Here is a 23,631-nt window from a genome sequence, read left to right on the forward strand (position 1 = left end):
TTAAAGATTTTATTTATTTATTCGACAGAGAGAGATCACAAGTAGATAGAGAGGCAGGCAGAGAGATAGAGAGAGAGAGAGAGAGAGAGAAGCAAGCTCCCTGCTGAGCAGAGAGCCCGATGTGGGACTCGATCCCAGGACCCTGAGATCATGACCTGAGCCGAAGGCAGCGGCTTAACCCACTGAGCCACCCAGGCGCCCCTCAACCTTTAATTTTTCATGAAAACTGCCTTTTCTCAATACAGTACTTTGTACTCACATTGTTTCTTACCATCCATGACTCAAGGATCTGATCCCCAGCACCCCACCCTTAGACAGCTCTTTAGGAAAGATGAATGGGAGGTGAACCTCATTCAGGTCCTTCAAGCAGATCAGTGTATTAAAATAAAAAATTGGAATTATCGGGGCTCATCATTCAGGTTTCTCAAATATCAGCTGGGAAAAGAAAGACTTATTAATCTGAGGTTTGAATCGGCTGTTTCCTGAGCACGGTTTAGGTCAGGCCTAGCACTGAGTACCTAGAGATGTATTGCTTTCAGTAGCCCCCCTCCCCACATTCCCATGAGCCCTTGCACTTTGCTTCTCCATTATTTCCTAGTAAGATATGACACCTCTTAGCTGGACCGGTGTCTTTTAGAAGAAGGCAGGGGAGAGGGTTTATTATGCAAACATAATAAGGAAGTGTTTATTATGCAAACAGCAACTGAGTTATGTGTCCTTTAAGACTACTAAATAGTTTTTAATTACTGCTATATCAGTAAATCCCATAAATATGCAAATGCAATTAGTTCACAAAATAGACCTTAAATATCTTTATTCCTCTCCAACAAAGTTCTTTGAAGTTAATCGCTAACTCTCTTTGTTCACTCCCTTGGCAGTCGTGCCAAAATTGACAGGAATTTTGACAGATGTACATATTCGGGGGAAACCAAATTTTCTCAGCACATCTGGTCAGGCTGGAGGAGAAAAGTAGAAATGGATGCTCTAGCCAAAATCAAATATCTAATGAGTGGAGTCCCATATGAAATTTCGTTACTCCATAGCATTATCCTCTGAAATAAGTATCAAGGTAACCACTGGGCCAGCACTTCAAGTTCAAAGCCACACTCAACATTTGATTTTCTTCTGGCTCAGAATTTCATCTTTAATAATAATGCACATCTGGTCCTTAAAAATGAATGAATGAATGAATGAATGAATGAATGAACGAACGAGGAACAGTATCCCTCGTGACTCTGGCCCTTCATGGTCATATGACACAGTTTTCTATGGTAAGTCATAGAACATGGGTGTAAGTTTCCAGGCTTCTGAGTCTGACACATGTCATTTTCCCTCCCTGCTCTATCACTTGTTAGATGCTCATGGCCTTGGTCAAACTGCTTCCTATTTCTAAGCTTAGGCTTTCACTTCTGTATAGTAGGCTGTTTCTATAGGTTTCTATGGCAACATAACAAATTAGCACACACTTGGCAGCTTAAACCAAAACTCATTTATGAGCTCATGGTTCTATAGGTCAGAAACCCAGGTACGGCTTGAATGGATGCTCCGCTCAGGGTCTTAGGAGGTGAAATCATGGTTGTACGCCAGAGCTGGCTCTTTCTGCAGCAAAAGAGCCAACTGTGTCTATCCCTTCCCACCCCTGTGTTCAGTGACATCCGGTTAGTAGCTTGAAATCAGCCATGATGGAAAGGTCTGCCCCACTTAGAAATCAGCAGATGCTACCAGTGAGGGCTCCTCCCACCAGCTGGCTACTAGATATCCGCTACTGCACCACGGCCCTCTTGTTGAACCTCCAGGGCCTCACAGGCACCTCCTATATGATAGCATTTATTCAACTATATTATGACTATTTTTTTTTTTAATTAAGACTGTTTATTTACTTCCCTATTTCTTCCAGAATCCTGTGAATTCCCTGAGGGTAGAGCACTGTGCCTTATTCATCTTGGCATCTCCAGCACAGAGCTTGGCACGTAGTAGTACTTGTTAAATATGTGAGGACATGGGAGAAAGAGAGGGAGAGAAGAATGACCAAGTGGGCAGAAAAGAAGTTTGGTTTATGCAAGAAAGAGGACACCAAAAAGGACGAGCTTTTCGCAGCCACATCCAGTATGCTGCTCTTTCGCCACCACCTCACCAAGGATGGGCGGGGTCTTCAGAGCAAGACTGCTCTTATTTGGCGTGCTCCAGAACCAGCTGGAAAGCAGCCAAAGGATAAACGTGGGACACAGACACAGGGAGTTCATGCCTCTTTGATTCTCTCAGAGGGTGCCTCAGACTCAGGGGTGTCACAGTTACTTGGAGCGAGACGGGCCCCAAACTAGAGGAACATGGAATCGCAGGTTTGCTGCTTCTTTCCATGCTTCTGACTACATCAGCTGCAGGACACGGCTTCGACTGCAATGGCAGGCAGGTAGTCTGACTCGGCGATACGTGTTGTCCAGGCCTTCTGCACAGATGATAGGCCTTGAAGTCTTGCTGTGCCATGCCAGCTCTGGGCATCTTCCCTGATCGGTGGCTCAGCGCAGGACCCAGAACCTGTCCACATAGGCCCATTTAGAACTTTTCTGTGGAGAGGTCATGGTCAACCATAGGAGCCAGGAAGACAGGCTCAGGTCTACATGTCTGGATATTTTCAATCCAGTTGTGGACTTAAGATGGGACAAGGGCTTCGATCTGTTAGAGCTTGCTTGCTTGCTTGCTTGCTTGCTTTCTTTCTTTCTTTATTTACCTATTGACCTGCTCACTGTGTGGGGAATTGTGGCTGACACTGGGGAATACAAGAGAAGAAAAGTTCAAGAAACTTTTCAAGTTCAAGGTGATAGGTAAGACACACTGAGAATGCAATGAGATGAACACTAGCTAGTCAGTGAGTCAACTGGGGACAATGGAAGCAAGAACAAGAGCCAGACTTGGGAGAGCTTTTCACAAATGGCATTTGTACTGGGAAGAGACAGTCAACTAGGTGAAGGCAGTGAGAGCGGAGTTCCCAGCAGAAGGAACGGGGTATGAAAGGGCTGGACGGTACCTTCTTTTGTTAAACTGGGAGGCAGACAGAACCCAGGTTTCTACCTGAATCTGTTGTCTTCTGACTTGCCATTCTAATGGCCCAAATAAATGCTTGTTGCTTTAAAAAATAAATAAAGTAAAATCAAATAAAATTAGGGAGAAGATCATTCTAGGCTCATGAGATGAGCGGATTAACAAACTCATGTTGCAGAGTGTTGAGGGGGGTATAAAACAGAAAAGGGAAATATTGTATAAGTGTGTATAAGTGCCATTATTATAAAGCTGTCTCCAAATGGCCTGTAGCAATTATTCTAAAATGCACAACAGCTGTATTTGTCCCCCTTCTGCCATTGCTGAAATTTACACTGTCATTGCTCCAGGCGGAAGGCTTGGCACTAATAATAGGCTGGCTGACTATGGCTGGAGTGTGACAGACCTCTAGTTAGAGCCCTTAAAGGCTGAGAGAGGAGTGGGACAATGAAAAGCACAGTGGAAACCTAAGTAGATGTAGTCAGAGCGCCGCCTTGTGGCAGCCACTGCACCCGCAGACCCAGAGAATCCAGCCAACCTCTGGTGTTTTACTCCACAGTGCGCGTTTCCACAACTTCAGAGTCATGCCGTGACTTATTCACTTGTCTTCCTTCCTTGCTCTAAACATTCGTCTTCAGGTTCCCCAACTTGACCTCGTCTAATTTATTTCTACTCTGCAACTTTCAGCAAATTCCTCGCTGCTTATTTCCTTACTCTTGCTTTTCCAAACTCTTGGTCACTAGGAGCACCCAAGTTTCCCAAAGACTCAGTGACTTTTTAAGGGGTAACTTCCTTACTTTCTTCCTAAGCATGGAAATAAATAAAGCCTTGGTCCTCCACTTCCGAAACGTTACAAACAGTATTACTAAAACCATACAGCAGTTTAATGTTAGAAAGCTCTACCTTTTCTAGAATGTCATATAGGTAGAACCATACAATATGGTTCAAAACCAAACCTATAAATACAGACAACAAATGGATGGGTGCCAGAGGGGTCGGGGATGGAGGGTTAGGCAAAACAGGTGACAGGGAGTGCGAGATACAGGCTTCCAGATTTGGAATGAATAGGTCACAGTATAAGGAATACAGCTAATGATGAGGGATCAGGGCAGATGGTAGCCAGCCTTGTGGTGAACGTAGCATAATGTACAGATTTCTCGCATCACTATGTTGTACATGTGAAGCTAATGTAACACTGTGTGTCACTACACTCAAAAAAATAAACCCATACATTTCCTCTAAGCACTGGGTTAGTGGCATTGTACCGATTTTGATATGTTGTATATTCCTTACTTTTCCTTTTAAATATTTTCTAATTTTTCTTGTGATGTTTCTTGCCCCATAGATTATTTAGAAGTAGTCTATTTTAAAATTTGGGATGTTTTTCTAGATATCACACAGATCTTCCTTGGCTTATGACAGGGTTATAACCTCATAAACCCATCACAAGTTGAAAATACCACTAAGTGGCAAATGCACATAACACACCTAACCTCCCAAACATCATAGCTTGCCTAGCTGACCTCATTAGAACACTTACATTACAGGCATCTGGGTGGCTCAGTCAGTTGGGCGTCTGTTTTCGGCTCAGGGCGTGATCCCAGGGTCCTGGGATGGGGCCCCGCATCGGGATCCCTGCTCGTTGGGAAGCCTGCTTCTCCCTCTCCCTCTCCCACTGCTTGTGTTCCCTGCTCGTTGTGTCTGTCAAATAAATAAAATCTTAAAAAAAAAAAAAAAAAGAACACTTACATTAACCTATGGTGGGAGAATATCATCTAACACAAAGCCTGATTTATAATAAAGTATTTAATATCTCATGTTATTTATTGACTGCTATATCAAAAGTGAAAACAAGAACGGTTGTATGGTACAAAATGATTCTAAGTGGATCGGTTATTGACCCTTGTGATCTGACTGGGAGCTGTGACTCACTGCTGCTGTCCAGCACCATGAGGGACAATCAGACTGCATAGCACTAGCCCAGGAAAAGATCAAAATTCAAAGGACAGTTTCAAATGAATGTATATCACTTCCACAACACCGTAAGGTTGAAAATCATAAGCGGAATCATCAAAAGCTGGGGACCATATGTAATTATAATTTTATTTTATTGTGGTCAAGGAACATATCCTATGATTGCAATAATTTTATTTCGATTCAGAGATGTTTCATGGATTGGCATATGATTCATTGCAAAAGCACTATGTATACTTGAAAGGAATGTGTATTCTGCTATTGTTGGTTCTAACGTTCTGTGAATATCAGTTAGATCAAGGTGGTCTAATAGTGTTCAGATTACATTTTCATTGTTTTTTCTGTCTCTTGTTGGACCATTTCCTGTGGGGTGTTAAAATCTATTAATATTGTGGAATTGTCTGTTTCTTCTTTTTAGTCTTTGTTTTTACTTCGTGTATTTTTGAAGCTCTGTTATTAGGCACATACACATTTATGATTATTAGGTCCTCCTGATGAATCGACATTTTTGCCACTATAAAATGACTCTCTTTGTTTCTGGTAGTACTTTTGGTCATGGTTCTATTTTGTCCAATATTAATAATCACCCCAGGCTCTCTGTGATGTTTACAGGGTGTCTTTGTTTGGGCAGCTATAACAGAATACCACAGACTGGGTCACTTATGAACAACAGGAACTTATTTCTCACAGTTTTAGAGGCTGGAAGTCTAAGATCAGGGTGCCGGCATGGTCAAGTTCTGATGAGGGATCTCTTCTGGGCTGCAGACTGCCAACTTCTTGTATCTCCACATAACGGAAAGAGGACTTGGGAGCTCTCTGGGGTCTCTTATAGGGTACTAATTCCATTACGAGGGCTCCACCCTCATGACTTAATCACCCCTGGAAAGTCTCACCTCCTAATACCATCACACTGGAGGTTAAGGTTTTGATATATGAATCTGGGAGGACAGACACGTTCAGTCCATGGCGCATGGTGTATCTTCTCCTTCAGCCTGTACATGTCTTAATATTTAAAGTGCATCTCTTGCATATGGTGTATGTGGCTCTTCCTTTTAATTTTGTTTTGTTAATTTCTGCTTTTTAATTGGAATATTTAATCTACTAATATTTAAAGCAGTTATTGATATGGTTAGATTTAAATCTCCCATTTTATTGTTTGTTTTCTATATTCTGTTTTTTTATTCTTCCTTTTCTGCCTACTTTTGGATTTTTTTATTTTTAATATCCATGAAAGATTACCTATTAGAATTTTTTAAAAGATTTTATTTATTTATTTGAGAGAGAGAGAATGGAGAGACAACATGAGATGGGGGAGGGTCAGAGGGAGAAGGGCAGGACTCGATCCTGGCACTCTAGGATCATGACCTGAGCCGAAGGCAGTCGCTCAAGCAACTGAGCCACCCAGGTGCCTTACCTATTAGCATTTTAGCTATACTTTTTGCACAGTTTATTTAGTGTTACGCTAGGAATTAAAATAAATATTCTTACTTCCTCATAGTCTTCTTAGTCTTTTACTGGACTTTCCCATAAAATGCAGTAATCCTGCAATCATTTGGTTCCATTCACCAGCCCTGCCGTTACTTATCTTTGTTGTCATATGCATTACATCTAAATAGACACACACCACAAGACAATGTTATAATATTCCCCTTCCACAATGTGTACCCTACAATAAAGCCAATTCAACGACTTGTTAATTTCAGATACTGAATGGTTAAGTTCGAAGTTTTTTCATTTTTGTTCTTGTTTATATTTTATAGTTACCTGCTGAGGTTTTTCTGTCTTCTCATTTACTATGAGTGTATTTTCCTTTACTCCAAAGTATAGTTATCATAGATACTTCAATGTTCTCGTCTGATTAATTCTAACATCTTGATCTGGCCTATCTTTTCCCTTGATAATGGGTCATATTTTCCTGGTTCTTTATATATCAAGTAATTTTGGACTGTATCCTGCATACTATGTTTTACTGAGACTCTGAATTCTGTTATGTCTATAGGGTAAAGAGGGGGTGTGTGCGCGTGTGTGTAAAATCTTCCTCCAGCGAATGCTGATGTTTTTGTGCTTTAGAAGTGAATTCATTTGGTGAGACTCAAACTGCAAATGGTCTCATTTGGATGTAGGCAACAGCTCAGAGCTCATCTGCTTTCTTTTGTCCTTTTTGAGGTGTTTCGTGTCTGTGGTGGAAGGGTGGCCAGGGACCTGGGTTGAATCCGCACAAAAACCTAGGGATCCTTTTCTCTACCTCTTTCCTTTCACAATTCTCTCCTCACTTTTGGGTGTGTGTATTTGTCCTAACCTCTCGTTCATGGTTCCTCAGGCCAGAAGCCTGCTCGGTCTCCTATCAGCACTTCCGCCGCCTCATGTCATGCTCTGACTATGGCCTGTTGCCTGAGTAAAGCTGCAAAACTGGGGCACACACCCCTTGTCAGCCCTTTCTTCTGTGTTCTGACTCTGCTTTTTCTTTTTCTTTTTTTAAGATTTATTTATTTAGAGAGCATGAGTGTGGGGGTGGAGAGGCGCAGAGGAAGAGAGAGAGAATCACGAGCAGACTCCCTTCTGAGCACGGAGCCCAACATGGGGCCGGATCTCATGACGTTGAGATCACGACCTGAGCTAAAACCGAGAGCTGGGCACTTAACCGACTGAGTCACCCAGGCACCCTCAGTGTTTTGTTTTGTTTTTGTTTTTGTTTTCAAGTAGGCTCCTCGCCCAGCATGGAGCCCAATGCGAGACCTGAACCCACAACCCCAAGGTCAAAACCTGAGCTGAGATCAAGAGTCAGACACCTCAGCTGACTGAGCCAGCCAGGTGCCCCCAGATTTATGATAACGAACACAGAGATTCCTAACTAATCAATGTACGTGGGTAGGAAAGCCAAAAGTTATGTCATAGCTTTCCCAGTACTGTTAAATACTGAGAATGAATTCCTAGCCAAGAAAAGAAACAAAAATGTCACATCTGTTAAATTTTGTTTCAAGAAGCCTCCTCCCAGGAATCTTTATCACCTGTGCTGAACATGTAGGCTTCCTTGTCACAGAGCGATAGAAAAGGGGCTCTTCATCCTATCCAGTTTGAGCAACGCAGATTTAGTTTTTGTAAAAATCAAAACTTATTTGTCATTTCGTAATGTTGAAAATATTTTCATCATGTTCTCCCCATGAGCTTATAACCAGATCACCGATCAACTCAGTGTTGGTTTTGCCATCGTCCCGCTCTCTTTGGTTTGCCAATGAAATGACTGATGATCAATAACTGCTGGGATCAGGGCGCCTGGGTGGCTCAGTGGATTGGGCCTCTGCCTTTAGCTCAGGTCATGATCTCAGGGTCCTAGAATCGAGTCCCACATCAGGCTCTCTGCTCAACAGGGAGCCTACTTCCCCCCGCTCTCTGCCTACTTGTGCTCTCTCTCTCTCTGTCAAATAAATAAATAAAATCTTTTAATAAATTGCTGGGATCACTGTTATCTTTTCTCTACAGTTGAGAATTCTCTACTTCAAATAATATGACTAATAATTTTATACGAAGTACTTCTCTAAATCTTTTTTACTCCTTGGTACTAGAGCACTCTGATTTGCCCAGACCAGCTCTCTGAAGGGCGTGGGGAACGCAGTACTTACCCGTACTCCTTAAACCAACTGACACCCCCTCTAGGACATTGCAGCTCCTCACAGAAATGGCTGAAGACTCCAGATGGTCTATTGGGCATCCTATTCCTTTGGTTTTAAGTTCCTTGTTACTCTGGATAAGTAAAGGAGACAATAAATATTAAAACAAACAACTGTTTCAGAATTTTAATGTTCTTACCTTCAACACCCCAGGTCCAAAATTCTAAACGCTTTTCTCCCATGGGGACAAAAAACCTCATTCAACTTCTGCACCTCTGGCAGAGACCATCAAAGATTTTCCCTCCTTTTAACTCTACAGTGTCTCCAACTCTCCAGGGATGGCTCTCAGGCACCTCTAGGCTTAAATGCCACAGAAGCTGGGTTACAAAACTGAAAAAGCTACAGTCCCTTAAGGGCATGGGACTCAAGGCAGTGATCCCATGCGCTTACAATAGGGTGCCTGCTACGTCCCCTGGCTGTGTTCTTCAGAAACCGGTTAACCAGTTGTTAATGAGGTATACTTATCAGACTTGGCTAGAGATTTGCATTTGAGCTATACCTCAAAGACTTTGGGATTACTACAGTGTGATTCTTTAGGAATTGTTTATATTCAAGATAAACTCTGTCAGTAAGATGACCATACAATTTATCATCCAAACCTAGAAGCTTGAAAAAGGAGAAGCTACTAATAATCGTGCTGGGAAAACAGGGGTAAACCTTAACCGCCCCAGGCAAACTGGGACCTATGTTAGTCCTCCTAAAACTAGTCTTTTTGTTTTTAAACTAGTCTTTGATAGAGGGCCCAGAGTCCCATTGTCTTTGTCAACTCTGTATAACCTCGGCCTATAGAAAGAAAGCTAGACTGCTGAGCTTGGAATCCTGGCTCTACCTTTATTAGTAGAAAAATCTTGGGCAAAGTGTTTAACCTTTGTTGGTTTCCTCATTCGTGAATGAGGTATTAATAAAAACAGCACTTACTTCACAGCACATCGTGAGGATGAGTTCATGAACGCAAAGCTCTCGTGGCACCACCTCGTCTGTAAATGCTCAGTACAGTTCTTACTTCCTCTAAAAATGTTCTCTTTTCTCCCAGAGTCAAGTCCCAGATCAGTAAAAACATTTGCATTTCTGAAGGCAAGTTGGTATTAGTTACTCTTGCTGCATCTATTTTTTCAAATTCTGGTACTTGGAGGAGAAAGATTTTTCACTGCAGTGGTGCCCTGAGTGAAAAATCGAGTCAACTTAAGCTCCAACTTACGCTCCAGTATTTGCTGCATTATATAATTTGCTTTTATACATTTTATACATTATATACAAGTATACATTGGCTTTTCCTGGGTAGCATTCTGGCTTTTATCTTAAAGCAGGTTTCTGGTTTCTATAGGAGGCCCCAACTTTGACACAGGAAATCTTTCCCCAAATCTAGAAGCCAAAAGGGAAAATGTTTTATAAAATGACTAACTCATAGGGTGTCACCTAAACTCTGGATTTTTGGCACACTTTGCATAAAATGGTATGGTAATATTTTTCATTTACCTTGAAGAGAGTCAAATTATAATTTCTACTTATTAGGACAGAATGTTAAAATGCTGCCTTATGCATCACCCAACGTAAAAGAGTAATCTTTGTAAACTACGGAGACTGTGCTTTCTGTATTTTTGGAGGGCACAGAAACATTATTAGATTGAAGATTTCCTTTTGATCTTAATTTTAGAATAACGTTCTTTTAATGTTTTACATACATAAAGTGTATGTAAAATTATATGACAAAGCCTCATATATCTACCACTTGATTTATGAAAATAGAGCATTACCAATTATCTGTAAGTTCCTCCATATATCCCTTCCCCTCTCCTCCCCTCCCCTTCCCTCAGAGCTTCTAGTCCAAATTTTGTGTTCATAACATTTAGGGTCTTAGTAGTAGTTTAGGCATGTGTTTATATCCCTGGACTATATATTGACAATTTTTGTAATTTGTACAAATGGAATCATATTGCATGCCATCTTCTGTGATTAGCTCTTTATAATATTATATTCCTGAAATTCATCCTTGATATTGCATAGCTGTAATTCATTCATTTTAACTACTGTATATATTTCCATTGAATGACTACACAAAAAAATCGGTCATTTTTACTGTTGATATATTTAGGTTGATTCCCATTTCATCTGCTATTAAAAGTGTTATGAACATTTCTGTACATATATCCTGGTAACAATGTTTAAGCACTTTTCTAGGATATTATTTAGGAAGTGCTGGCTGTAAGGCATACACAACTTGAAATTCTAGTACTTGATGTCAAACTGTTTTCCAAAGTGGTTGTGCTAATTTACACTACTTAACAGTGTGTAGGTGTTCTCCCATGGCTCCACATTCTTGCCAACACTTGTTATTGTGGTATTTTAAAACTTTTGTCCACTGTATGCATGACATGGCATCGTCATGGTTTTCATTCCTGTATTCCTGATAATTAGCGAGTTTAGAATCTTTTTGTACGCTTGGGTTTCCGATCTAAGTGCCTACAGAGGCCTTTGGCTCTTTCTTCAAGTACACTGTGCACTGTCTCTTTCGTAAGGGGTTTTCACCTGGTTTAGATCAGTGGTTCTCAACTAGAAGAGAATTTGCTATTTAGTAAACATTTAGCCATGTCTGGAGCCGTTTTGACCATCATAGGCGGGGAGCGGAGCTACTGGCATTTGGTAGGGAGAGACCAGAGATAATGCTAAACAACCTACAATGCGCAGGACAGCTCCCAGAACAAGGTATCTGCCCCAGCACAGTACCAGTGCCAAGGTTCTGAAGTTTTGTTCTAGATACTAAAATGTTATCAATTACTTGTATGTGTTGCAAATATCTTCTCCCAGTTTGTGGGTATTTTCATTTTTTTAATGGTACATTTTGATAAGAAATTCTTAATTGTAACATAATTGGAGGTACCAGGGGTTTTTTGTATGGACTATACTTTTTGCATCTGATTTAAGAAAGGGCCCCTGTCTTTAAAATCTATTCTCCAATTGAGTGTTTTAAAATTTTTTGATTTTGCTTTTTTGCATTTAAGTCTTTACCTAAAACTGATTTTTGTTTATGATTTAAGAGTCCAAAATTAATTTTTTATATGGAAAACAAGCTGTCTGAGCACCATTTGCTAAAAATTTGTCCTATGCCCACTGGTCTACAGTGCTGTCAAAAGTCAAGTTTGAAGAAATGGGCTTAATCCTGGTTCTTTATTACCACCTTTCAATCTGGAAGCTAAAGTTATTTTCACCTTCTTATAAAAGGAAAACTGAATCCCAGGAGTTGAAGGCTTTTACGAATTCTGAAGAAAACTGGTATTAAGAGGGTTTGTTGTTGTTTTAGTGTTTGCTTATATTTTCCAGAGAAACAAAAAGAAGGGGACTGGGAGGTTATTATTTTGAATACCAAGGCCAAATACCTCTAGAATAGAAATGAACTCACTCATTTTGTTAAAAGTTGTTTTGATTCCCCACAAACTACATTTGCCTACAGTACACATTTCAGGAAGGCTAGAAATGCATTCACTTTTCAAATAGCCAAAGGGAGCCTTTTCTGAAACACTTTCTTAATACCTAGAACTTAATCTTGTATATCATCTAATTCTTTAATTTAGGGGTTATAACAGAAATATCCATATTCTTTCCAAAATAGTGAGAAAGGCCACTTTCCTACTGCTAAGAAGCTGGCCCTTACATAAGGACATTTGTGACTCCATCATTCCTGGAAAGGAATCCATAGCTCAAAGAACAGCCATACTTGTCCATCAGCCTGAGCCTCCAGCTTTCAGATCCAACTGCTCCAAAAGCTGTGGCAAGCACTGCTTACAGAATGAGGCAGGAAACAGAAGTATACACACCCTTCTTCACCCTTTAATCTCTTCCTAACGCTTTCCCTTCTTTGTCATTTATCCCACACAAGCTCCGCCCAAGTACTCGACAGGACCGAAATGGGATGATTTTACTGTAATACAAACTATATTTTGGGTGTGAGGAAAATCAGAAGCAGAAATGTAAATTCATTGACTCAGAAAAAGTAACAGCGCGGCGACAAAAAGTGTTCAGAGAAAGAAAAAAAATTCAAGTTCTTCCTCAGGAAAATACTCTGAAAACGATTCCCTCTTTACATATGTCCGTTACTTGCTATTGCTCCTTATCGATACTGTTTATTTTCCTGAACACTCCTGAAATGATTATCAGCGAAGAATGTAGTTATTCTGGAACCTTTATGTATAGGGGGAATAAGAAGGGATTTTCTGTGGTGACAGCCCATGGTCCATGATGTCTACTTTGGACACTTGATCACCACGAAACTTGCCAAATGATGGCCAAGCACTGATGTAAACACCCTGGTTGGACGGAATGTCTCTAGCTGATTACCATGTCCAAAATCAGGTGGTACTTAAACCCAAGGAGGCGAAGAGTATCTATCAGATCTAGAGCCCTCAAATTGATTTTATCAAATTTATTAGATCTGGAGTTCTGTTTAGAACCACATAGCAGAAAGACGCTTAATCAGATTTCAGGGATCTGTATTTATCAAATGGCCTGTATATATCTGTTTCAGAAATACGGGCAGAGGTGGTCCCTGGTGTTAAGGAAATTTTCGTGGAAAAGTTACAGGTTTCCATCCCGCTTACTAACATTAAATTTCCTAAAATGAGCGGGCAAAGACAAACAAGAGTTGCCCCAGAGACATGGTAAAGACACACTGAAATAACGCTTTCTAGTAATTTAGACGTATGCAATGCCGCAAATAAGCCAGAATGAGAAATCAACTGGTTTTGCAGTGACCGCTGAAGTGAGGCCACGCGCACAGCTCTGGATTACTCACCACAAAAAAAAAAAAAGAAAAAAAAAAAAGAAGGAAAGGAAAGGAAAAAAAAAAAGGCAAAGAGATAAACATGAAAGTCCTGCAACCATCAGACACACACACAGTCAGCCTGTTGAGGGTGGGAGATTCTGATCACTCTGCGGGTTACCTGTCAAGGAAAGGGGCGCCTCTGTGTCTCCAGGTAAGGAAGCAGCAGCCGCAGTCATGCCCAGGCTCCAGAGACTAGCCAGGTCTCCTCCCAGGGGAGCCGCCCCTGCGCTGGACCTGTTTCCCTGCGCCACAAGCTGTGCCCCCATGCAGACTAGAAAGCCCTGCAGGTGAAACATCACAATCACACGGACAACAATGCCAGCAGCACAGGAAAGGTCACCCTCCATATGCACTTCACACCCAAGGTGCTGCCAGGGGCCTGCACCCGGAAAATGGTAGAACCCTACCCCTAAGGGAGGCTCTTCCACACCGGGTCTCCGCATACACTGGCGACAGCCAAAAGGGTGCCAGCGGGATTGTCGTCGTGATACATGTGAATAAATGTGAGACATGGTTAGTAGTTAACATTTCCACAGAACTGTTGAAAATACAGTTTTGGGTGCGGCAGGGGGGGCGGCATCTCAGCTTTTAACATGCCATCAGAGCATCCGGCTCGAACTTAACCAAATAGGACGGAGCTGTGGTTGGAACTGCAGAAAACCGGAAATGGGACAACTCGGCAATTGTTGCCCGCCGGGCCCAGGGGTATCCGGGTACCACGCTGGGAAACCGTGCGTGGAAGGGCTGGTCCGTCTGGGGACAGACCGCAGCGCTCAGCCTCCGCCGGCCCTGGAAGACGACGGCAGTCCTTCCTGTTCCCGGACTTCGAAGCGGCGGCGCGGCCAGGTGGGAAACCACCCCGCGCGCGGTCCCCACACGGGCTCCCAGGTGGAGGGCAGTTTGAGCTCTTCTGCGGGCTTGAGACGGCAGCGAGTCCTACAGATGAGTGGGTTCTGAGGGCAGAGCGCCGAGAACCAGACTGGGGAGCGCAGCGTCCGCACTTCCCAGGACCATTTCCCGGGCGCACACAGCTCTCAACGCGAACGCCCCGGGGCGGCGCAGCTGACCATTAGCCGCGGGCGGGGCCTGGGGTCACGTGATCCGCGCCGGGTCAGAGCGCGGCGTGCGCGGGAGCACGCAGAGCCGCTCGGCCCTCGGCCGCGCGCCTTACGTGCGCGCGCGGGCCGGGGGCGGGGCGTGTGGGCGAGCCTCCGGCGCGCTCGAGGCGGAGGCGGGGCCCGAACGGGGCGGAGGGCGGGGCGGGGCCTCCTCCTCCTCTTTCTCCTCCTCCGCCTCCACCTCCTCCTCCTTCTGCGAGGCTGGGCTGGCGGAGGCGGCGGCGGGAGCCGGATGACCCGCGGAGGGGCGCCTCGGCCATGACTGCGGAGCTACACCAGGACGACGCGGCCCGAGCAGCCGACCGACACGGCTCGGTGGGTCCCGCGGCGGCGAGCGAGGGCCGGGGGTGGCTCGGGGTCCCGGGCGGGGAAGGGGCTGCGGGGCGTGGGCTGGAGCGGCGCGGGCCCCGCGCAGGCCTGCGGGGCTGCGGGGCTGCAGGGCGCGGGGCGGACGGGGGCTGCGGAGGGCACCGGCGGCCGGCTGGGCGGGGGCGAGGGCGGTGCGCCCGGGGGGTGGGGGGCGCTAGGTCTTTGCAAGGCTCGGGTTGGGGGCGAGCTGAAGTTCGAGGGGAGTCGGTGTTTTGGAGAACCAGCTATAAAGCGCAGGACGCGGGGATTGTGTGCATCAGGGATCTTTAGGGGGAGCGCTCCTGGGCCCTGACCTGGGTGAGAAACTTCTCAAGAGGGCCGCTAAGGTGGTTTTTGTGGGTTTTAGTCCCTTTTCTGGCAGTACTGTTTTCAAGCGTCTGAAGCAGACCGAACTTACCTGACTTAAAGCAGGGATTGATCAACACCGAGTGGAAGACCAGGGGTCCTGGTTTCCACTCCCTCCCTTCCCTACCCCAGCAGCCCCCTTCTTTTTTCTTTTCTTTCTTTTTTAAATAAACTGAGAGCAGCCTGCCCCGTGCATTCATCAGTAGGTTTTTAAGGAGGGAGGAGGAACAGCGCGGTGAATAGAAGGTATTCTCGTAAATGCGTTCCTGTTCCTATTATCTCAGAAGATTGAAATCAATACAAGGATTTCTGGGCTGAGTTGGTGAGAGTGGAACACTGGTTTGGGAGAAATCAAAAGGCTGATCATGCCGTGTGTAGAAACTTGGTTAAGTGGGCAATTCGAGAACGTCTTCTAATGTTACTTTGGAAAGTTATAACTTCACACCACCTCCTCCCCCCTCCACTGCTGTGCTTTTTCCCGAGACCGAATGGGAGACCTGTGCCAAGTACTCCATGAGAGTCTGGAAATGAGGAATTTCGTAAAGATATTTACAACGCAGAGCTGTCAGCTGCTTCCACGTGGGAAACCTTTTGTGCCTGTGTATTCTTTTTGTGCACACAGGAGACCCGTGGTGTGTAGTGAACCCATTTCCTTTTTGATGTCCTCCAGGTCCTGAAATGAAAGTAACATGGATGGTCCTTCACGTGCTGCTGATTTCTAATGGGGATGCTCTTGTTCGGTGTCCGCAAATACCTAATGGCCTCTGAGTCAGGATTTTCTCTGGTTTCACAGGTCATTTCTATTTGTTTTTAGGACAGTGACTTCAGAACAGGTGGGGAAAAAAATCGGAGTTTTGAGATAGTTGCGTTGATTTAGGGGCGAGGCTATTTTAAGGAAGAGTAGGTCATATTTAAATATGTTCGGGGACCACGTGCCTGGTCATCAGCGGCATCTTCGTTTGCCTCTGCCACAGTTTGAGCTTTCTCTCTCAGCACTCAGGGTTTGTATGTGAGGTGTTTGATGAGCACTTGTATGTAAGTCATAGCTATTTTGGGAAGACTTGGAACGCGGCTTGGCTGTGACCCTGACTCTTGGCCACCTGCAGACTGATGACATTCACTGTTCTTCCCAGTGAGTCGCCCCATACAGACAGCCTGATAAGCTTGGAATTCTTGATAATGTTTGCCCCTTTTGTTTTTGCTAATGAAAATGCTTGAAATTAGCAGGCTAGGTTGAAGGAATCTTACCGAGGGAAAGGACCGTTTGCATCTCAGAGGAAGGATTTTAGTAATTTCCCCATCTTGATGAGTTTCATGTTCGAATGGACTCTCTTTTGGATTCTCTGAGGCACTCTGCATTTCCCTTAAAGGGTCTTCAGTTCCGGTTGAGAAGAGCTATCGTCCAGGGCACTCAGAAGCTATTTAAAACCTAGAATGCAGCCCTTCCCTTATTGGTCAGTGGTGCATGGGGACAGACAGAACCCTGTATAGCCTCCCAAGAATTTTAGTGAGAAAAATGGAGCACCCTTGGAATATGTTCTCAGTATGTACTAGAGTCTGAAAGAGGATACTTTGTGATGTCGCTTAACACCCAGACTGCCCACTGGTAATTCGAACATCTACAGAGATTTCTTAACAGACAGATTTCTGTGTTTTAATCTGTTCTTGACTTAGGTTAAAAAAAACCCAGCAGCAACATTTACTGTTACTGTAGCATAAACAACTTGAAGTCAGGTTGCTTCTTATAAACCTGTCATCCTTGGCAGCTGCACGAGGATTCATCACATGCTCCTGACGCTGACTGGAGCCCTATGAAAACCTGCCAGTTTCCGTGAAAATTTAATGTCCTTTTTGCTTTCTCTTGATTTATTGGCTTTTCATTCGCGTTTACCTTGTCTCGTTAGTTGTGATTTTCGGAACACCAGCCCGTTAGCGCTTGGTTGGCTCTCACAACTTTTATGTCTCTTCAGCTACAGATAGTTTCTGCTCACACAATGAGTACAATATTTGTAAAAAGCAGTGACAAGTAGCGCCTTGCCAGGCAAGATCTTTCCATGTGTTATATTTCCTTGAAGAAATGTAAGTGGTAGCCAAGTGAAGCAGATGTTTTTTAAGGAAAATAATGATGCTGGTAGTAATAGGAGCTAACGTTAATTGAACATGTAGTATATGCCCGACCCTGTGCTCAGAACTTAACCTGTTTTATCTCAGGACTTAGAGCCATTCCGTGAAGTTTTCATATAGGAAGACTTACATTTATTAAACAGTTTGCCCAAGATCACCCACTTAGCAAATGGCACAGCCAGGATGGAACCCAAAAAATTCTGAGTCTAAGAGCCCAAGATAGCCTTGATCCTACTTCTGAGTCAATGGACCTGTTGTCTTAGGTCAGAACCTTTCTTTTAGGGGCGCCTGGGTGGCTCAGTGGATTGGGCCGCTGCCTTTGGCTCAGGTCATGATCTCGGGGTCCTGGGATCGAGCCCCGCATCGGGCTCTCTGCTCCGTGGGGAGCCTGCTTCCTCCTCTCTCTCTGCCTGCCTCTCTGCCTACTTGTGATCTCTCTCTGTGTCAAATAAATAAATAAAATCTTTAAAAAAAAAAAAAAAAAAAAAAAAGAACCTTTCTTTTACCCTCCAGAACTCTCCTGATGTTTTATTTATTTTTTTTTTATTTTTTTTTTAAAGATTTTATTTATCTGACAGACAGAGATCACAAGTAGGCAGAGAGGCAGGCAGAGAGAGAAGGAAACAGGCTCCCTGCTGAGCAGAGAGCCTGATGCGGGGCTCGATCCCAGAACCCCGAGATCATGACCTGAGCCGAAGGCAGAGGCTTAACCCACTGAGCCACCCAGGCGCCCCTCTCCTGATGTTTTAAACTCAATCTTCCCTTCATTCTTTATCAATATATAGCTTCTTTTCTACTTGGCTGAGCCTGCTGCTATCAAAAGAGATGGGAGGGGGTTGTTTTTGTTTCTGTAAGGAGATGTCTTATTTTTTTTTTTTTTTTTTTTTTTTTTGCTTTTTGTGTTTCCTCTTCGTTATCTCTTTTCTCTTGGTGTAAGAGGTACCACCCTTCCCTTCTTCCTTCATTTCTTAGAGATGAATCTCGATCCGTGGTGTCTGGAGAGCTTTTAGATGGGGATTTTTGGAGGAGGATGTACTGGCCTCAGTGGGTGGAAGCCAGGAATGCTGCTGAATGTTCTGTGATGTACAGGACAGCCCCCCAAACAAAGAGTTATCTGGCCCCAAATGTCAATAATGCTGAGCTCAAGAAACCCTGAGCTAAGTGATGCCCTTGCTTCCCCTTCTAAGTGATCTCACATTTCCTTTATTGTAGCCTAAGCCCCAGACACCTTCATTGTCGGTGGGCTAGCAGTCCGTGGGCCAGCAGCCTCTGCATACCCTCAGGAGTTTGTTGGAAATGTAGAGATTTGGGTGCGCTGAGCCAGCTTGGGCTGCCTTTCCGTCTGAACATGTACATCTCTTCCCAACCCTGTGTCCGAGGACCTCTTGTTGGTAGCTTGAAATCGTCACGGTGGGAGTATTTATACCAGGGACCTAAACAGGCTCCACAAACCAGCGCACCTAGACCTTGTGAATCGCAGCTTGCCTTTGGATAACATCCCTGGGTGATGACTTTGAGAAGCTCTTTCCTGTTGTGCAGAATTCCCACCTTCCATTTAGCTATGCACGTATCCACAGTCCTCCAACAAAACAGCAATGACATTGACTTCTGCCCTGTCCAGCGATTGAACTTGTCCAGTACCTTACTTTCGTTTTGTTTACTTTTCGACCAGAGTTTCTAAGTCCACCTGTTTCTTTCCTTAAGACTTTCTCAATATATTGTAATTTCAACTCACTATGGAAAACTTGGAAATCACAGACCCTTGCAAGATCTGCTCTTGGCTGATAGGAGGCCCAGCCCCTAGTCTGAGGCATATGGCTTCCCAGACTGCCCTGCAGAGCTGTTGGCGGCAGCAGGTCTCAGGACAAGCACCCAGTTAGGAGACGGCTGTGGGGGACCAGTCTAGGCTCCCGCGAGAAGAGGTCTGATTGCCCAGAGGCATGCAGAGAGGCTGACCAGGCACCAGAAGGTTAGATTATAGGGCAATGACTGTATGGGATCAGCATTCCCCAGGCCACCCAAGGAGAGCCTTGCCAATAGTAGGCTTTTAGTATTTGTCTCTTGGGAATGAAACTGATCTCTCCGAGGTGACCAGTGACCAACCACCTTCTGGTGAACTCTGTGGCCTTACAGAAGTAATTCTTTTAGCCATTCCTCCTTGGTTATTCAAGTACCAACTCAAGCCCCTTTTTCCTGCTTTTGTATGTGATGATTCCTCATTGCCACTGTTTGGTTGATGTTTATTTTGGCATTTGACTTTATTCCTACTTACTATCAATTGTTCTGCTTTTTCCTAAAAACTAAAAAAACAAAACAGCAACTTTCTTAGGAAAATTAGTCTTGGAAAAAAATGTTTGAGTTTCTCTTCTTCATCTTACAATTTTAATATCTTACGACTCGAGGATATAGAAGGAGTTCTTCGACAGTGACCTGTTACTACGCCCACTGTACAACTGCCTTGCTTCCCAAACTCTCTCCCTTGGGACATGTGGAACCTGTGTTACTCTGGTTCTTCTACTTTCTTCTCACTGAGGGGCTAACCTGCTAGCTTTCCTGGCTGTTAATGTTCCTTTTACTAACTTCATCCAAATCTGCACTTTGAATCTCGGCTTGCCAATGACTCCTCCTCTATTTGCAAATGCTGGTTAAACAGTGGTACCTGCATATCTGTGTCCTTGGCTCTAACCCTGTCTGCCACAGGCATGGGAACAGCTACCTGCTCTAATAGTATTTGCCACGTGCCAATTATGGCCTGAAGCACTTCTCTGTGCTTTCTGTATATTTACAGTTATGCAAGGTGTAAATTATTAAGTCTTATGACTGATGAGGACACTGAGACTCAGCTCTTAATACAGCTTTTAAGGGCCTAACGGTGAGATTTGAAGGTGAAGTCTCTTGGCCTGCATGTTGCAGATGGGAAATGTGGCTTACTTAAGCTCAGACACTAAGTAGCAGGGCTGGGACCTCCAGCCACTCCCACTTTCTTCCTGGAACACGTGCCTTTCTTTCTTTTCTTTTTTTTTTTTTTAAAGATTTTTATTTATTTATTTGACAGACAGAGATCACAAGTAGGCAGAGAGGCAGGCAGAGAGGGAGAGAGGAGGAAGCAGGCTCCCTGCTAAGCAGAGAGCCCTGATGCAGGGCTCGATCCCAGGACCTTGGGATCATGATCTGAGCCGAAGGCAGAGGCTTTAACGCACTGAGCCACACAGGCACCCCAACACGTGCCTTTCTAAAACCAGACTTTTCAGTGGCCTGGGTGGCTCAGACTGTGAAGCCTCTGCCTTTGGCTCAGGTGTGATCCCAGCATCCTGGGATCAGGCCGTGCATGGGGCTCCCTGCTCAGCAAAGAGCCTGCTTCTTCCTCTCCCTCTGTTCTCTCTCCCCTCGTGCTTGTTCTTTCTCTCCCTCTCTCTTTCAAATAAATAAAATGTAAAAAAAAAAAAAAATAAGTAAGACCACACTTTTCAGCTGCCATTTGATGACGTATGATGTGCTTTGTTGTATGTTCTCATGGAACCCACAGAGCCACCTCGTGAAGTAAAATTTAGTGTGAGGAGGAAGTAGGAGGGGCAGAGTGGCACAGCTAGTAAGTGTTCACACCGAAACCATCGCGTGGGTAGTGTTCTCCCAACATCTAGACGAGTTTTGCTGGACAGGCAGGTCACAGTGTCTTGACATTTCTATTTTTTTTTTTTTTTTTCATTTTACCAACAAATCTTGTATGCATTATTTCATCTGAGGGTCGTACCAGGTGCCACCAAAGCTTACAGTTTCCTTTATTTTCCAAATGTGGAAACTGAAGCTCTGGAAAGTTGAGATTTACTCCGAGGCTCACGTGTGGTGGGATCTGCACTGTGGCGCACTATTCCCACTATCCAGGCTTTCTACCTGAAAAGGGAGGTCAGAATACCAGAAAGACAATGCCAAGTTAACCATCTGCATGAGTAGGTGTGCCTGGGTGGCTCAGTGGGTTAAGCATCCAACCATTGGTTTTGGCTCAGGTGTCACGGGATCCAACCCCACGTCGGACCCTGTGCTCAGTAGGGAGTCTGCCTGAGGATTCTCTCTCTCCGTCTCCCTCTGCCCTCCCTCTGCATACACGTGCGTTCTGTCAAATAAATAAATGAATCTTTAAAAGAAAATCTGTGTGTGTAGGTGCTAGTAGCATGCTGCGTGATGGCTGTTAGTTTAAATTTGAGTTACCCCAAACAAATACTTATTCTCCAATATTCTTGTATAAGTTAGTACTTCCCTGATGTCCTTTTTATTTTGGGGTGTGTGTGTGTGTGTGTGTGTGTGTAAGCACAAATCTCTCTTGATTTCACTCAATTGAAGTGAAATTCACATAATATAAAATTAACTATTAAATTTTTTTTCGAGAGAGAGCATGGGGGGAGGGGTGGAGGCAGAGGGAGAGAGAGAATCTTTTTTTTTTTTTTTTAAGATTTATTTATTTGTTTTAGAGAGAGAAAGAGAGTGAGAGAGCATGGGCAGCAGCGGGAGAGAGAGAGTCTCTAGGAGACTGGGCTGAGCGCAGAGTCGGACACAGGGCTCAATCTTATGACCCTGACATCATGACCTGAGCCAAAACCAAGTGTTGGTCACTTAACCAACTGAGCCACCCAGGCGCTCTAGAAAAGAGAGAATCTTAAGCAGGCTCCACACTCAGCACACTTCAACACGGGGCTCAGTCTCACAACTCTGAAGTCATGACCTGAATCAAAATCGAGAGTCAGATGCTTGACTGACTGAGCCACCCAGATTCCCCCAAATTAACTATGTTAAAGTGTCCTGTCCCGTGACATTTAGTGTATATACTCACAATATTGTAACCTCTATGTAGTTCTAAAAACATTTTCAAAACCCCCAAAGAAAACCCCTATCCACGAGGCAGTTACTCCCTATCCCTTCCTTGGCCTAGGCCCTGGCAACACTCATCTGCTGTCTCTCCATTGACTTATTCTAGATATTCTGTATAAGTGGAATCACGTAATATGTGGCCTTTTGTGTCTGCCTTCTTTTACCTAGTATAATGTTTTCAAGTTTCATCCAAGTTGTAGCACCTATCAGTATTTCATTCCTTTTAATGATGGAGTAATATTGCACTTTGCGTATTTTATCCATTTTTCCCTTTGGTGGACATTTGAATTGTATCCACCATTTGGTTTTTACGAATAGTGCTGCTGTGAACATTCGTGTACAGACATTTGCATACCTGTTTCCAGCTCTTTTAGGTATATTCCTAGAAGTAGAATTGCTGGGTCATATGGTAATTCTGTCTTTAACTTTTTGGGGAACTGCCGAACTGTTTTCCACACCAGGTGCACCATTTTACATTCCTACCAGCAATGCACAAGGGTTTTAATTTCTCCTCCTCCATCCTCTCCAAACACTTGTTATTTTCCATTTTTGTTTTGTTTCGTTTTATAACAGCTATCCTCATGTGTGTGAAGGGGTATCTCATTATAATTTTGATTTGCATTTTCCAAATGGCTCTTTTTGAGCATCTTTTCATATGCTTATTGGCATCTTCTTTGGAGAAATGTCTGTTCATGTCCTTTGCCCATTTTTGAATTGCATTTGTTTGTCTTTGGTTGTTTGAATTGTAAGAGTTGTAATATAATCTGGATACTAGACCTTTGTCAGATTTGGAAATATTTCTCCCATCCTATAGGTTGTCATTTCGTTTTCTTGATATTTTTTGGATACACAAAAGTTTCTAATTGTGGTGAAGTCCTGCTTACTATTTGTTTCTGTTGCTCATGCTTTTGGTGCCATATCTAAGAATCCATTGCCAAATCCAAGCTAAAGATTTGCCTCTATGATTTCTTTTAAATATATTGTTGTTCGGGGGCACCTGGGTGGCTCAGTCAGTTTAAGTGTCTGCCCTTGGCTCAGATCATGAAACCAGTGTCCTGGGATTGAGCTCCACACTGGGCACGCTGTTCATCAGGCAGTCTGCCTCTCCCTCCGCCCCTCCCCCAGTTTGTGCTCTCTCTCCCTTTCTTTCGCTCTCCCAAATAAATAAATAAAATCTTTTTTTAAAAAAAAACTTTTGTTGTTTTAGCTCGCATATTTAGGTTATTGATCCATTTTGGGTAAGTTTCTGTGTATTGTAGAGGTGGGGTCCAAGTTGATTCTTTTGCATGTGAATGTCTACTTGTCCCAGCATCAGTTT

At 43.8% G+C, this 23,631-nt stretch overlaps 2 protein-coding genes across 5 annotated transcripts in view; one reads left to right on the top strand and one right to left on the bottom strand.

Moving 5' to 3' along the window:
• HTR3B (5-hydroxytryptamine receptor 3B) overlaps positions 1 to 14,525 on the bottom strand; it is a 48,794-nt gene extending 34,269 nt beyond the window's left edge. Inside the window, exons 1-3 of the mRNA XM_046017933.1 lie at positions 13,613 to 14,525; positions 9,597 to 9,838; positions 8,631 to 8,751 (exon numbers count right to left, since the gene is read on the bottom strand). Coding sequence (XP_045873889.1) covers positions 8,631 to 8,751; positions 9,597 to 9,608 — 133 coding nt within the window. The 5' untranslated portion in view covers positions 9,609 to 9,838; positions 13,613 to 14,525. The remainder of the gene's footprint in view (positions 1 to 8,630; positions 8,752 to 9,596; positions 9,839 to 13,612) is intronic.
• Positions 14,526 to 14,804: 279 nt separating this feature from the next.
• Positions 14,805 to 23,631, top strand: part of USP28 (ubiquitin specific peptidase 28) — a 60,573-nt gene continuing 51,746 nt past the window's right edge. For all 4 annotated transcript variants that reach the window (XM_046016306.1, XM_046016308.1, XM_046016307.1 and 1 more), the window contains exon 1: positions 14,805 to 14,927. In XM_046016306.1, the coding sequence (XP_045872262.1) occupies positions 14,871 to 14,927 (57 nt within the window). In that variant the 5' untranslated portion in view covers positions 14,805 to 14,870. The remainder of the gene's footprint in view (positions 14,928 to 23,631) is intronic.

This window comes from Meles meles, chromosome 8, assembly GCF_922984935.1.
Source record: "Meles meles chromosome 8, mMelMel3.1 paternal haplotype, whole genome shotgun sequence".
Classification (NCBI taxonomy): domain Eukaryota; kingdom Metazoa; phylum Chordata; class Mammalia; order Carnivora; family Mustelidae; genus Meles; species Meles meles.